The 14977-nt window shown below is 40.0% G+C and overlaps 1 protein-coding gene across 3 annotated transcripts in view; it reads left to right on the top strand.

Annotated features, from left to right (window-relative positions):
- mtrr (5-methyltetrahydrofolate-homocysteine methyltransferase reductase) overlaps positions 1-14977 on the top strand; it is a 127607-nt gene that overhangs the window by 47233 nt on the left and 65397 nt on the right. For all 3 annotated transcript variants that reach the window (XR_005942571.1, XM_041183475.1, XM_041183474.1), the window contains exons 8-9: positions 3419-3507; positions 5496-5676. Coding sequence is in view for 2 of the 3 variants with exons in the window: in XM_041183475.1 (XP_041039409.1) it covers positions 3419-3507; positions 5496-5676 (270 nt within the window). In the remaining variant the exon portion in view is untranslated. The remainder of the gene's footprint in view (positions 1-3418; positions 3508-5495; positions 5677-14977) is intronic.

Here is a 14977-nt window from a genome sequence, read left to right as displayed (position 1 = left end):
TGTTTAAATTTGTCTTGCATATTACCCCCGATTTGTCCAGTCAATATATACATTAAAATCACCCATGACAATTATAGTGCCCTTCTTACACGCCTCCATTGTCTCCTGATTTGTACTTTGTCTGACTGTGAGGCAACTCTTCGGGTGCCTATAGACAACTACCAGCCGTGACCTCTTCCCCTTGCTATTCCTTATTTCTGCCCAAACTGATTCCACATCACGATCTATTGCACCCATATCACTACTCACCACATCACTGATACCTTTTCTTTATTAACAAAGCTATCCCACATCCTTTTCCTTTTTGTCTATTTTTCTGGAACATTGAATACCCTTCAATATTGAGTTCCTAGTCTTTGTCACCCTACAACCATGTCTCTATAATAGCTGTCAAGTCATAGTCATTTATTTCTATTTTTGCCAACAGCTTATCTATGCTGTATGCATTTTGATAAAGAGCCTTAAGCTTTGACTTTTTACCATTATTACTCATTCTGATTCTAATTTCTGCTGCATCCTTCTGCTTATATTTTCTGCCCCTTCCTGTCACACTTCGATTATTGTTTGCCTCTTCACTACCCTGCATCTCTGCACTCTCATCTCCAGCCCAGAAGAGATGTCCTTAACCTTGGCACCAAGTAGGCAACACAGGACTCTGTCTTTGCTGCAGAGAACGGTATCTATTCCTCTAACTATTCTATCCCTTATTACTGCTACATTCCTCTATTCTCCCCCCCACTTGAATGGCGCTCTATACCATGGTGGTGTGGTCAGTTCGCTCATCCTCCCTGCAACATATTCTAGAGCCAATCATACAGTAGGCTATTCTAGACCTGATCAGTGCAGTGAAGCTGGATTAATGACCTCGCAGTAAAGGAGCCTCTAGGCAGCAGTGATCATAACATGATTCAATTTCACATTCCATTTATGGAGAGAAGAATGGATGTAAGACGACTGTTCTAAACTTAAAGGCATTTACAAGGACATGAAGATGGAGCTGGCTACGGTGAACTGGGAAAATAGGTTAAAGGATAGGTCAGTAGAAATGCAGTGCCAAACATTTAAGGAGTTATTTCTTAATGTTCAGCAAAGATACATTCCAATGAGAAAGAAAGTCTCTAGGTGACGAATGTACCATCTGTGATTAACTAAGAGTTAAAGATAGTATCAAATTGAAAGAAAAAGTTTAGAAATCTCTGAAAATTGGACAGAATTTAAAAGCCAGCAAAGAATGGCGAAAAAAAGAGAGAAATTAGAAGATGAGGGAAAGGTAACTAGAAATATAAAAGCAGATAGTAAGAGTTTATGCAGGAATTTAAAAAGGAAAAGAGTAACTAGAGTGAACATGGGTCCTCTAGAGAGTGGGTCTGGGGAATGAATAATGTGAAAAAAGGAAATGGCGGAAACGTGGAACAGATGATGTGCCTGACTTCATTGTAGAAGACACAAATAACATCCCAGAGGTAATTGTAAATCAAGAGATGAAAGGGAGTGAGGAACTAAAAACAATTGCAATCACCAGGAAAGGATACTGAGAAAATTGTTAGAACCAAAGGTTGACCTGCCACCAGGACCTGATGCCCTTCATCCTCATACCCTGGAAGAAATGGCTGTGGAGATAATGGGTGCATTGGTTTTAATTTTCCAAAATTACCTTAATTCGGGAAGGGTCCTATCAAGTTGGAAAATAGCAAATGTAACTCCTCTATTTAAGAAAGGATAAGACAAAGCAGGTAACTACAGGTCAGTTAACCTAACATCTGTCATAGGGAAAATGCTGGAATCTATTATTAAGGAGATTGTTGCACTACAGTTAGAAAATCTTAATGCAATTTGGCGGAGTCAAGGTGGTTTTGTGAAAGAGAAATCATGTTTGACTAATTTATTAGCGTTCTTTGAGGATGCAACAAAGTAACACGAGTAAAGGGAAACCTGAAAATCTGGTAAAATTGGACTTCCAAAAGGTGTTAGAAGGTACCACATCTAAGGTTGCTGTACAAAATAAGAGCCCATGGTGTAGGGGTAACATATCATGATGGAGGATTGGTTGGCAAACAGGAAGCAGAGAGTAGGGATAAATTCAAGCTGGCAAGCTGTAACCTCTGGAGTGCCACAGCAATCAGTGCTGGGGTCTTACCCGTTTACAATCTATATATTGATGACTTGGATGACTGGATCGAATGTATCGTTGCTAAATTTGGAGATGGCAAAGGTAGGGAAATATATTGTGAGGAGCGCACAGAGTTTACAAAGGGATTTAGATCGGTTAAATGAAAGGGCAGAAAGTTGACAGATTGCTTATAATGTGGGAAATGTGAACTGGTCTGTTTTGGCAGGAAGAACAGAAAAATGGTATTATTTAAATTGAGAAAGATTACAAAACTTGGTGGTACAGAGGGATCTGGGTATCCTGGTACATGAGTCATTAAAAGTTTGTATGTAGGTACAGCAAGTGATTAGGGAAGGCAAATGGAATGTTGTTGTTTATTGCAAGAGAATTACAAAATAAAAGTAGGGAAATTTTGCTACAGTTGTATGTGGAATTGGTGAAACCACATCTGGAATACTGTGTACAGTTTTGGTCTCCTTACTGGAGAAAAACATTAGAAGAATAAAGAAATAGCATTAGAAGCAGTTTGTAGAAAGTTCATTTCACTGATTCCTGGGATGAGGGAGTTATCTTAGGAAAGATTGGACAGGTTGGGCCTGTGTCCATTGGAGCTTAGAAGAATAAGAGGTGATCTTATTGAAACATATCAGATCCTGAGGGAATTGACTGGGTGGGTGTTGAAAGGATGTTTCCGCTCGTGGGAGAGACTAGAACAAGGTGACACAGTTTTTAAAAATGTATCTTGCATTTAAGACCGAGATGAGGAAAATTTTTTTCTCAGGAGATCGTTGGTCTGTGAAATTCTCTTCCCCAGAAAGCAGTTGAGGTAGGGCCATTGAATATTTTTAAGGCTGAGTTAGATAGATTCTTGATTGGCAAGGGAGTCAAAGGATATAGGAGATAAACAGGAAAGTGGAGTTGAGGCCACAATCACATCAGCCATGATCTTATCAAATGTTTGAGCAGGCTCGGGAAGCCGAATGGCCCACTCCTGCTCTTAATTCTATATGTTTGTATGTATGTATCGATGTATTTATCGATGTATGTATAATTTAGCAATAATTTACTTAGGCCAATTTGTAGGTCAACTAATTTGCTTCAATAAATTAGGAACCTTTAAGGTAGCTTCAGAACATTTTTCAAATGCAACTGATTAAGAAATGAGAATAGGTATTTGCTATGATTACAGATGAGTTCTAATTTGTGTCCATGGTGGAAGTTGATATGCACAGGTTGCTTGTTACCTTGAAATGTATATGTAGGAATTCATTTAGCAAGGCTTACCAAAATGTTTCTTTTTTGGTTAAGGTGCTCACTTGCCTGAACACGTACCAAAGAGAAGTACGCTGCAATTCATTCTGACTTGGTGCCTGGAAATACGATCAGTTCCCAAAAAGGTACATACAGGTGTTCCGGGATCATACCTAATGAATTGTTTTGATTAAAGAACCAGTACCACCATGCGTGAAGTTGATTAAACAAAATATGAACTGGGAAAACCTAAGTTCAGCTGAGAAGACCCAAAATTTACAGAAATGGAATGTGCAGCACCTTGGGGGATAGCAACCACAAAATGATCAAGTTTAACATAATCAGTGTTCAGATGTGCCTTAATAAAAGCAAAATACCGCAGATGCTGAAAATCTTTAATAAATACAGAAAATGCTGAAGAACTCAGAAGGTCTGGCAGCATCCGTGGAGAGAGAAAGGAAGGTGAGGAAGCTCTGAAGAAGGGTCATATGGACTCGAAGCGTTAACTCTGTTTCTCCCTCCACAGATGCTGCCAGAGTTTTTCCAGCATTTTCTGTTTTTATTTCAGATGCACCTTGCTGCTGGCCTTAGTAATTAAATTATCTGAAGCTAAATGAAGGAAGCAAAGGGAGTAGATAGGAGGATATCAGTTAATGGCCCAGATTTTGCAGTCAGCGGCGAGTGTCATTACTTCGCTGCTGACCTCGAGGAAGGCTGTCCATGAAGATCTAGAGACCTCTGTTGTGGATTTTACATTTTCTGACATTAATTTGAGTTTGCCACATAGTCAAGCAGATCTCCAGAGGACCAACGATAGTGATGTCATCAAGTAGGGTAGAGAATGAATTACATTGAAGAATTCTCACAAACAGAAAACCAGAAAGATGGAATATTAAAACTGAGCTTTTGGTATAAATTTATGGAATTTTTATCCTAATGGAGAAATGCTGACAAGACAAAAATAGAAAATTGGTTTCCAGGGCTAGAGGTTGTTCAACAGCATCTATGGCTCCAGACACTGTTTAGAAAGCCCAGTTAACCTCATTTAACAAGGTGTAACATTTTCAGGGGGGTATTGCAGCATAAAAGGCAAGGCTTTCCACAGTTAATTGATTTCTAAAGTTTACCATCTGTGAGGACTTCAACAATGCACCTTGTGGAGGAGCAGGGAACCACAGACAACAGCTTCTGGATTTCCTTGTTTAACTCGGCCTTTATGGATGTTAGCAGCTGCTGTCAGTCTCAAAGGGGTAATGGTGGCAAACTGACAGGTTTTTCGGTCATTACAGCTGTAAAATCCAAGCCAATACGTCTATAAAGGGCAAATGGAATATCTTTAAAGCGATAGTGCTGAGCCTGCAGTACCAAAATGTACCTACTGGCAAGCTCAGAATATGAAGCTTGACCCTAAATGAAGTAAAACAGGTTAATGGTGAAGCAGAGGAGAAAACTGACCAAATCATGTGAGGAGAAAGGGCAAGGAGTTCACTGGGATAAATATATGGAGGTATAGAAGAACATCAAGGAGCAAATAGAGGGATCGAGGGGGGGGAAAATGCATTTCTGTTGAGGCAAATTTTTTTTAAAAAGTAATTTTTAATACTATGATCCTGAGAGGGCTGTTTGGGAAGAGAAAAGTTGCGTATGGACTTGAAACTAAAGATCAACATGGAATAGTAAATATGCTCATTAGAAATAGGACATTTGGAAATGTTTTAAGTTCTGGAGGCATGCAGAGTAAAACCACAGCATTGATTATATCGGAATGATGAGGAAGGACTACACCAAAGGGATATCCTCCATTTATTTAGCAGCTTTAGCTTAGAAAAACATCTCTAGGTAGGTGTTATCAGATAAAAATGGATGGCAAGCCAAGAAAAGGGTTGGTAAGGGGAGAAAAAGCTTACTCAGAAGTGTGTTTTAATGGGAATCACAAAGATGGAAAAGGAAGTGGAAAGATGGAGGAATTTGAGCATGGGAGCCCTAGGCAACTCAAACATTGCTGTGAGGCAAAGGCAGGGTAGAGTTGTACAAGGGTCAGAATCTTCACATTGTGAGAGAATTATTATTTTTAAGGACAGTCCACTTGGCATTTTACGTATAATTTTGATTTATTTTACATTGTATATTTTAGGCATGTTTGCGAGCATTAGCTGAATACACCTCTGACTCTTGTGAAAAACGGCGACTGCAAGAACTGAGTAGCAGACAGGGTGCTGCAGACTACAACCGGTGTTTGAGAGACCACAACATCTGCCTGCTTGATATTCTTCGTGCTCTTCCATCATGCCATCCACCGTTTAGCCTACTTTTAGGTCAGTCATCTTATCATTTCTTTCCTCTATCAAGATCCCAAATGATATGAAATTCAAAATCTTAGAAATGTTCAGCATTATTCAATACAGGGGACTAAAGTTGGATGATAGTGAACTCTGACATCAGCTTTATACGTAATTTCTCAGTTTTGTTCCAGTAAAATCTAAGGATAAAAGTAATCACTGTTGAGGGCACTGTTTAATTTTATAATTACTCTGCTTTAGTTTGCCTGTACCATCACACAAAGAGAAGCTGTTTACTTCTGTATAAATGTAAAATGAACTTATTCTCTCATTATAGATATTCAGTGTGGAGACATGAATTTAGTTGTGTTTTTTAAAGATTTAAAAGAAATTCAGTTACAAAAGGGATCTTCATTTTAATTTCTAAAAAAGCTGGCAGATATCTTGTAGCTTTGCTCAGGGGGATTCAGAGGACAAATCATTTGTAATGAGAAAAGTGTTTTGTCATGTTAGGGAGAGTCTCCAGGGCTGCTGATTCAGAGACTAAGTCAAATTCCATTTTTATTAAATATAATTCTGAAATTTCTGCTGGTGCTTTGGAGATTGACATTTTCATATTATTTCTTTGCCTACATGTTCGTTATATATTCCTCACCATTTTAGAACAGATCAACCAAGGTTAGATTTCTGGGACAGAATATTACGCTCGACATGCGCCCGACATGCCCGAGCATAAAATGACGTGCGATAACGTCGGGCATGCGTCCCAACGTCATCGTGCAGTCTCATGATATTTCGTTCAGCGGGCGCGCGTTGGAGTCAGCTGTGTGCCCACCGACAATTAAAAGGCCATTAAGAAGCTAATTAAATTCAAGTTTATGCTGCCCGTCCAGCCTAAAGGTTGGCGGGCAGGCGAAGAGGCCGAGCAGCCTTTACAATTTTAGGAAACCTCACCCATGGGCGATCACGTGAGGGTACATGTTTCATGACAATTTTATTTCCCTTATTATATAAGCAGCAGCTCCGTGCCTCAGGAAGATTGAAACGCTCTTTCATGCGCATGTGCGAAGTTCGCACTCGGCCTGCTTGCCCTCCTGCCCCCTCCCCGCCCCCCCCCCCACCCACCCACATAAGTTGCACTAAGCGCTGCTACTATTGTTCCATGCTGGGCGGGCCTTAATTGGCCCAACAGTGTGAAATCGCAGTGCAGAGCCAATCGCAGGCAGCGGCCAGCTTTCCGACCGCCCCCGCCAAGGGCAAAATCCTGCCCCTGGTATTTAACAGTGCCTCATATGGGAAAGTGAGTGTTTCTGTATTTTGGTAGCACTTGGGAATGGCCCTCGGTTTTGAAAGTTCTGTTTGGGCACCATTTTTTAACTGCACTCTATTAGGGCTGCGAGGGTTTAATAACGTGGCGGTGGGGTGGTTTGAATTATACTAGAGGGAAAGCCTGAAGTTTGGCAGATCTAGGGAAGTGGAAAGTAGCTGTGGTTCACTGCTTACTTTGTTTTTTCTTCCCAAGTGTAATAACTTACCCACATTGAATTCCATCTTTCAAGGATTTTTTGTATGCATATTTTATTTAGCTTATTTTGGGTATTGTTGAAAAAAGAGACTTTTTTGTGGAAGCTTCTCACCTTGCATTCATCAGTACACTGTAGAAACTTACCAAGGTTCCTTAGGCAGCACCTTCCAAATACACGATCACTACCATCTAGAAGGCCAAGGGCAGCAGATAGGTGAGAACAACACCACTGGAAGTTCCCGTCTAAACCACCTGACTTGGAAATGTATCGCTGTTCCTTCGCTGTTGCTGGGTCGAAATCCTGGATCTCCCTCCCCAGCTGCACTGGGTATACCTACGTCACGGGGGCTGCAGTAGTTCAAGAAGGTAGCTCACCACCACCTTCTCAAAAATAACCAGGGATGAGCAATAAGTGCTGGCCTAGTCAGCGATGCCCACATCCCATAAGTGAATTTAAAAAAAATTTGCAAGAAAATATCAATGTCTTGGCCACTTGGAGTCAAGCTACCTGGTTTAAGTTTTAGATGATGCTTGGCAGTTAATTGTCACTATAAACTGATGCATTTCCCATGGCAATGCCTCTACCACTTGCCAACCAGTCAGCACTCTCTTCTCATGCAGTATAAATGTTATTTCCCCTGACATTGGTATTTTCTTGCGAATTGCCCTGATGAGTGCAAGGCAAAAAGCTTCAACAAAAAAGTCTCTCTTTTTCAGCAGTGCTCAAATTCTGTACTACCAAATGACTGTCAGCTTATTTTGTTGAGCTTTAGCTACCTTTTAATCTTGGTAGCAGTAGAATTAGAATACAACCATTGATTAACCCAGTGGTTACATAATATGGTATTTTTGATGATGCCTTTCTCGTAATGTCACAGTGGTTTATTTTTGATATTTGTTTCATTCCATGAGACATCTGTTCTGAATTGTATTAAATTTTTAATTACCTGGTTTCAAGTTCCATCGCATTGATTGAGTTGAAAGATTAGGCTTGCACTGGCGCAAATGAGTGAAAGGAAGTAAAGATTGAGAATTAGGCTTAATATAGAAAAGAGAAGGTACCAAAAAAAAAATCAGCAAGTTAATCAGTATATTTTAAAATGTTGCAGAGAACACTATAAACATTTGCATAAAAAATTAATTTCACATGCCTTTTTCCCCACCAAGAAATAAGTTTTGCTCTACCAGAGCTCAGTTACCTCCTTCAAATCCGTCATTGTTTAAATTGCACTTCTGTGTGTTTTTGTTTTTTGTGCAAGTTAGCTGATGGTTATTGGTTATATTCATGACCAATGCATGTCCCACCTTACTCCCATTGTGATTCATTATTTTTACCAGTCAAATGACTGAGTTTCAGTTTACAAGTACGGAACGTGATGGAAAATACCTTTACAAATCCTAGTCTTTTGAGCTTTGTCCACTTAAATAAACATTTAGCATATAACTATTTTATCTTTTTCCTGTTAATACCTTGTTGGCATCCATTTGGGCCTTTGGATCTTCTCTGACTACCAAGTTAATGTTCTACTGCTAGGAGATTCTAGCATCTGATTTTTAATTGTTTTTATGAAAGCCTCTTGGCATTAACATTTTATTAAAGAGTTAGATAACTATAGCAGTTACAAATACATCTGCACATCCAAACTAGTCTCTTGTCTTTTTTTCAAGGTTAAACTGTCAGTGCTACTGAGTGGGTCTTTATGTAGCCTGCCACAGATAAGTAATCTTATGGGCTGTGTGTTCCATTACTGTTATCTTTTCCAATATTGATTGTCTTTCTGTGCTGGTGCTGGTAGTTGTGATGTGAGTTCATGATTGCTGAAACAAAGGAGACGTGCAGTTTTTTTAATCACAGCCTCAGGTGCTCAGAATGGAAACCAGTTTATCTTAAACCTGCTTTTACATTACAGCTCAATTTGATTTTTGTTGTGAATTTGTTGTTGCTGTTTTTCAGTGAGCCTAAGCTGTATGGAATGATGTAATCTGATCACCTGTTGAAGTTAAAAGTACTTTGCTCATATGGTTGGGGTAGATTTGGGCTGTAAAATTGGATGCTGGCATTCAGTTAGCATTAGTGAATTTTCTAATGTATTTTCCTGTTACAAGTGGACATCAGCATGCTTGGGACAGTCTCTACTACTTTGATCCATGTACTTATAAACATTCACTATATATTCCGTCCTGTGACTCTTGACAAAACTGAAAGAATGATTTGTATGTACACAGCACCTTTTTGCATCTTGGTGATTAGGATGCTGACTCTCTTATGTGACTTTATATGGAAAAAAAATCCCCAACTGCTTCACAAATAGGAAAATGGATGCCAAGCCAGGAATTGAGAGATTAGGTGACATGACTGAAATTTTAGTTCATGAGTACTGAAATATTTGAGTTCCTCTAATTTTGGTCTCTTGAACATCCTGACTTCAATTGTATCACTATTGACAATTGTGCCTTCAGTTGCCAAAGCCTGGAATTTCCCCTCTCAACCTCCATCATTTTATCTCTCTTTCCCCCTTTTAAAGTACTCCTTAAACCCTACCCTCTTTAAGCAAACTTTTGGTCATTTGTCTAATATCTCCTTATGTGGCTCATGTCAAATTTTGTTTAAAATTCCAATCAAGTGCCTTGAATGTTTTGCTACATTAAGGGAGCTGTATAAATATAATATTTTCTTAAAATAAAGCATAGATGAAGAAAGGCTTCTGAATTATTTCACACTTCTCTGCCTTGAATTTGATCTGCCACTTGTCCGCCCATTCCATCAACCTGACTATGTCCTTTTGATGTTCCTCCTCACAGTTCACTATGCTTCCAGATCTTGTATAACCCGCAAATGTTGTAATTGTTCCCTGTATACTAAGGCTAGGTCATTGATATATATTGGGAAGAACTAGAGTCCCAACACTGACCCCTGCAGAACTCCACTGCCAACATTCCTCTAGTCCGAAAAGCATCTATTAACCACTTAGCCAATTTCATATTCATGTTGCTACTGTCCTTTTTACTCCCTGAGCTGTAACTTCTCCCACAAGTCTATTCTATGGCACTTTATCAAATGCCTTCTGGAAGCCCATGTACAACACATTAACAGCATTACCCTTATCACCCTTCTTTGTAACCTCAAAAATCTCCAGAAAGTTTTGAACATGATTTGCCCTTAACAAATCCAGGCTGGCTTTCCTTTATTAACCCACAATTGCCCAAGTGATTATTAATATTGTCCCAAATTATTGTTTCTAGAAGCTTCCCCACCACTGAAGTTAAACTGACTGACCTGGTCTGGGCTTAACTTTACAGCCTTTTTTGAACAAGATTGTAACATTTGCAATTCTCCAGCCCTCTGGCACTAGCCCTGAGTCAAAGGAAGACAGGAAAATTAAGGCCAGTGCCGCTACAATTTCCATGCTCACTTCCCTCTGTATCCTTGGATGTATCCCATCTGGTCCTGGTTCCTTATCAATTTTAAGCACAGATGACGTTTCTGATATTCCCTTTTCATCAATTTTTAGCCCACTAACTGTCTGAATTACTACCTCCTTTCATTATGACCTGTGCAGCAGCATCATCCTTGGTAAAGACAGATGCAAAGTATTCATTTAATACCTCAGCCAAGCCCCCTGCCTCCATGCGTAAATCCTGAAAATCTGACCTCGATGCCTGTCCTCTCTGCCATTGGTACCAAAGTATACCACAGATGTTGGCTCACTCCCTTCCCTCCGCAGAATATTTTACACCCTTTTTGTGATGTCCTTTATCCTGGCACCAAGGAGGTAACACACCATGCGGGATTCACAATGACTGCTATAGAAATGCCTTTCTGTCCCCCTGGCATCTCCTATAACAACTGCATTTCTAATTTAAAGGCTCAGGCATGAATAGAACTTGAGACTCTCTGAGGCAAGTTTACCCAGTCTCTGCTAGCTTTTCAGGGCAGGATAGGAAAACTGGCTGTAGGACAGCTACTGGGCGTTTTTAAGGTTTTGTGGTGTACCATCTAATGTGATGATAAAGATTGATGAGGAGGATTCAATTTATCATGACAAATTCTGTTTTTATGCTGCAGTTTGTAAGTTTACAATTTTAGGGTTATTTTCACAAGCCTAAGTGTAATTTCTTCAGTTTTTTAAAATTTGCTTGGTTCCCCCCCCCGAGTCCCTCCTTTTCCTTCCTGTTTCCAAAGGCATAAAATTATTATTCATAAATTGTAATGATCTCTACACACTCCCATAAGTAACCATTCTTCATGTGTGAGCATTAGAGATGAGTGTTTCCCAGCTATTTTTGTACTTGATTGACATCCACATATGTTACATTTTCATCACAGAGTGGCCTGATATTGTTACCTGGAAAAACTCAGCAGGTTTGGCAGCATCGGCGGAGAAGAAAAGAGTTGACGTTTCGAGTCCTCATGACCCTTCGACAGAACTTGAGTTCGAGTCCAGGAAAGAGCTGAAATATAAGCTGGTTTAAGGTGTGTGTGTGGGGGGCGGAGAGATAGAGAGACAGAGAGGTGGAGGGGGTTGGTGTGGTTGTAGCGACAAACAAGCAGTGATAGAAGCAGAATATCAAAAGATGTCAACAACAATAGTACAATAGAACACATAGGTGTTAAAGATAAAGTTGGTGATATTATCTAAACGAATGTGCTAATTAAGAATGGATGGTAGGGCACTCAAGGTATAGCTCTAGTGGGTTTTTTTTTTTTTTTTTATTTTATATAATGGAAATAGGTGGGAAAAGGAAAATCTTTATAATTTATTGGGAAAAAAAAAGAGAAGGGGGAAACAGAAAGGGGGTGGGGATGGGGGAGGGGACTCACGACCTAAAGTTGTTGAATTCAATATTCAGTCCGGAAGGCTGTAAAGTCCCTAGTCGGAAGATGAGGTGTTGTTCCTCCAGTTTGCGTTGGGCTTCACTGGAACAATGCAGCAAGCCAAGGACAGACATGTGGGCAAGAGAGCAGGGTGGAGTGTTAAAATGGCAAGCGACAGGGAGGTTTGGGTCATTCTTGCGGACAGACCGCAGGTGTTCTGCAAAGCGGTCGCCCAGTTTACGTTTGGTCTCTCCAATGTAGAGGAGACCACATTGGGAGCAACGAATGCAGTAGACTAAGTTGGGGGAAATGCAAGTGAAATGCAGCATTTCACTTGCATTTCCCCCAACTTAGTCTACTGCATTCGTTGCTCCCAATGTGGTCTCCTCTACATTGGAGAGACCAAACGTAAACTGGGCGACCGCTTTGCAGAACACCTGCGGTCTGTCCGCAAGAATGACCCAAACCTCCCTGTCGCTTGCCATTTTAACACTCCACCCTGCTCTCTTGCCCACATGTCTGTCCTTGGCTTGCTGCATTGTTCCAGTGAAGCCCAACGCAAACTGGAGGAACAACACCTCATCTTCCGACTAGGGACTTTACAGCCTTCCGGACTGAATATTGAATTCAACAACTTTAGGTCGTGAGTCCCCTCCCCCATCCCCACCCCCTTTCTGTTTCCCCCTTCTCTTTTTTTTTCCCAATAAATTATAAAGATTTTCCTTTTCCCACCTATTTCCATTATATAAAATAAAAAAAAAAAACCCACTAGAGCTATACCTTGAGTGCCCTACCATCCATTCTTAATTAGCACATTCGTTTAGATAATATCACCAACTTTATCTTTAACACCTATGTGTTCTATTGTACTATTGTTGTTGACATCTTTTGATATTCTGCTTCTATCACTGCTTGTTTGTCGCTACAACCACACCAACCCCCTCCACCTCTCTGTCTCTCTATCTCTCCGCCCCCCACACACACACCTTAAACCAGCTTATATTTCAGCTCTTTCCTGGACTCGAACTCAAGTTCTGTCGAAGGGTCATGAGGACTCGAAACGTCAACTCTTTTCTTCTCCGCCGATGCTGCCAAACCTGCTGAGTTTTTCCAGGTAATTCTGTTTTTGTTTTGGATTTCCAGCATCCGCAGTTTTTTTGTTTTTGTTTTTATTTTTGGCCTGATATTGTCCTGTTTTTGCTCAATATCTACAATGTACACTTGTCAGGTTGCTGCATTGTAATGAGAAGTGGCCACCTTGTATGTTTGCCTTTTCTCTTTCTTTGCATGTGGATGCTGGGCAGAATTGTCCATCATGCTGATTTAAGACTACCCAATTCAGCACAAACCTGGGATCAGAGTTGGTACCTCCTTGGTTTGTATGGTTCAGCACCATAGCATACTGTTAGTAAAGCTCTGAAGAAGAGTCATACGGACTCGAAATGTTAACTCTGTTTCTCTCTCTGCAGATGCTGCCAGACCTGCTGAGCTTTTCCAGCATTTTTCTGTTTTTATTTCAGATTTCCAGCAGCTGCAGTATTTTGCTTTTATTGTGCAGTTAGTATACATTTTAGTGGCTAAAAATATTTTTTATATTAATGCTGGGGATCAGTGACTAATAATGGATGTTCATTGCTGAATAATTCTTGATTATGAGCAGATTTTGTTTGTTTTCTTTATGTGGGGAGAATCCTATCCACTGAAGAATCATCTGTAACATCATGAACTAATGGAGTCTATGATGTGATGACCAGTGCTCGCTGAGCTAAGGTGCCAGCTTCCGTTATAACCCAGCATAGAGCCTTAAGGCCTACTCTTAATGCAATTTGCTTAGTGCTTAAAGCATTTATGAAGGAATAAGCATTTATTGAAATGAGGACTGCTGGTCATAATGCTGTAGGAGTACCTCAAAGTGCTCAATTTGGTAAGCGTCAATTGGAAATTAAAACCACCAGTTAGAGCCTCGTGAATTCCATTTTAAATTTTTTACTTGTAGGCCTATCCTTCCGACTTGCTGGCTACTAAATTCGGTCCTGAAGAACAATTGCTCAGAAGCCAACCCTGGCCAATGCTTCCAAAGGAACTTCATTCATTTGTGATCAGCGCACAGGGAACAAAATTTTCATCTTGAAATTAATTGACTTATGCATTTAGAAGCAAATTCTGCTAACTTGGGTACAGGCATTTGGGTGTCTGAGGAGTGGCAGCCCTGTGACAGTATACTGGCCGCATTATTGGTGCTTATGTGTGTTCAAGAGTAGAACTGAAGGACAGCCAGCAAAGTAGGAAAACATTTCATATCTAATTGTCACACTTAATGAATCATATGATTTTTGTGTTCAGACATTTCTAGGGAAATTCTGTAGTTTTTGGTTTGATTTCTACAACAGTGCACAGAGTCCAGCAATGGATTGATATTCAAAGCTCCTGTGTAGCTTGAATTAGTGTGCTGTGTTGGTATGAACTCTAGAGTTGCCTTTTGATCATTTTTTTTCAAAGTTATAAAAGCTTTTTGGGAAACGTGTAAACAAAATTACTACAAAACTTCTGTTATTTTCCAAGATTTTGATTGAATGATCAAAACATGTCTACCAAACTCTCTACTTTCAAACTCTTAAGACTTTATAAGCTTTATCACACTTTATATGCCTCACTATTTGGAGCTCTCCTTATACCCTTAAGCAATCATTTTCAGGACATGAAAGTTGTTCTGCCTTTTTTACACTGTTGTGCGATTACTTCTTGAAGAAAAATCATTGCTTTAGTCCAAAGGGCTAGCAGGACAGCCAACTTATGTTTTAAAAAAAACAGAAAATGTGTGGAACACTCAGCAGGCCTGGCAACATCAGTCGAGAGAGAGGAAGACAGGCTTAATGTTCAAGTTGATTCCATGTTCTGATGACAGATCATTGAACTCAAACATTAACCCTACCTTTCCCACCCCACTGAAGTTAAGTGTTCCCACCAATTTTTGCATTTTTCAGATTTCCAACGCC

The sequence above is a fragment of the Carcharodon carcharias genome, chromosome 3, assembly GCF_017639515.1.
Source record: "Carcharodon carcharias isolate sCarCar2 chromosome 3, sCarCar2.pri, whole genome shotgun sequence".
Taxonomy (NCBI): domain Eukaryota; kingdom Metazoa; phylum Chordata; class Chondrichthyes; order Lamniformes; family Lamnidae; genus Carcharodon; species Carcharodon carcharias.
This window is presented reverse-complemented; position numbering and strand designations above follow the sequence as displayed.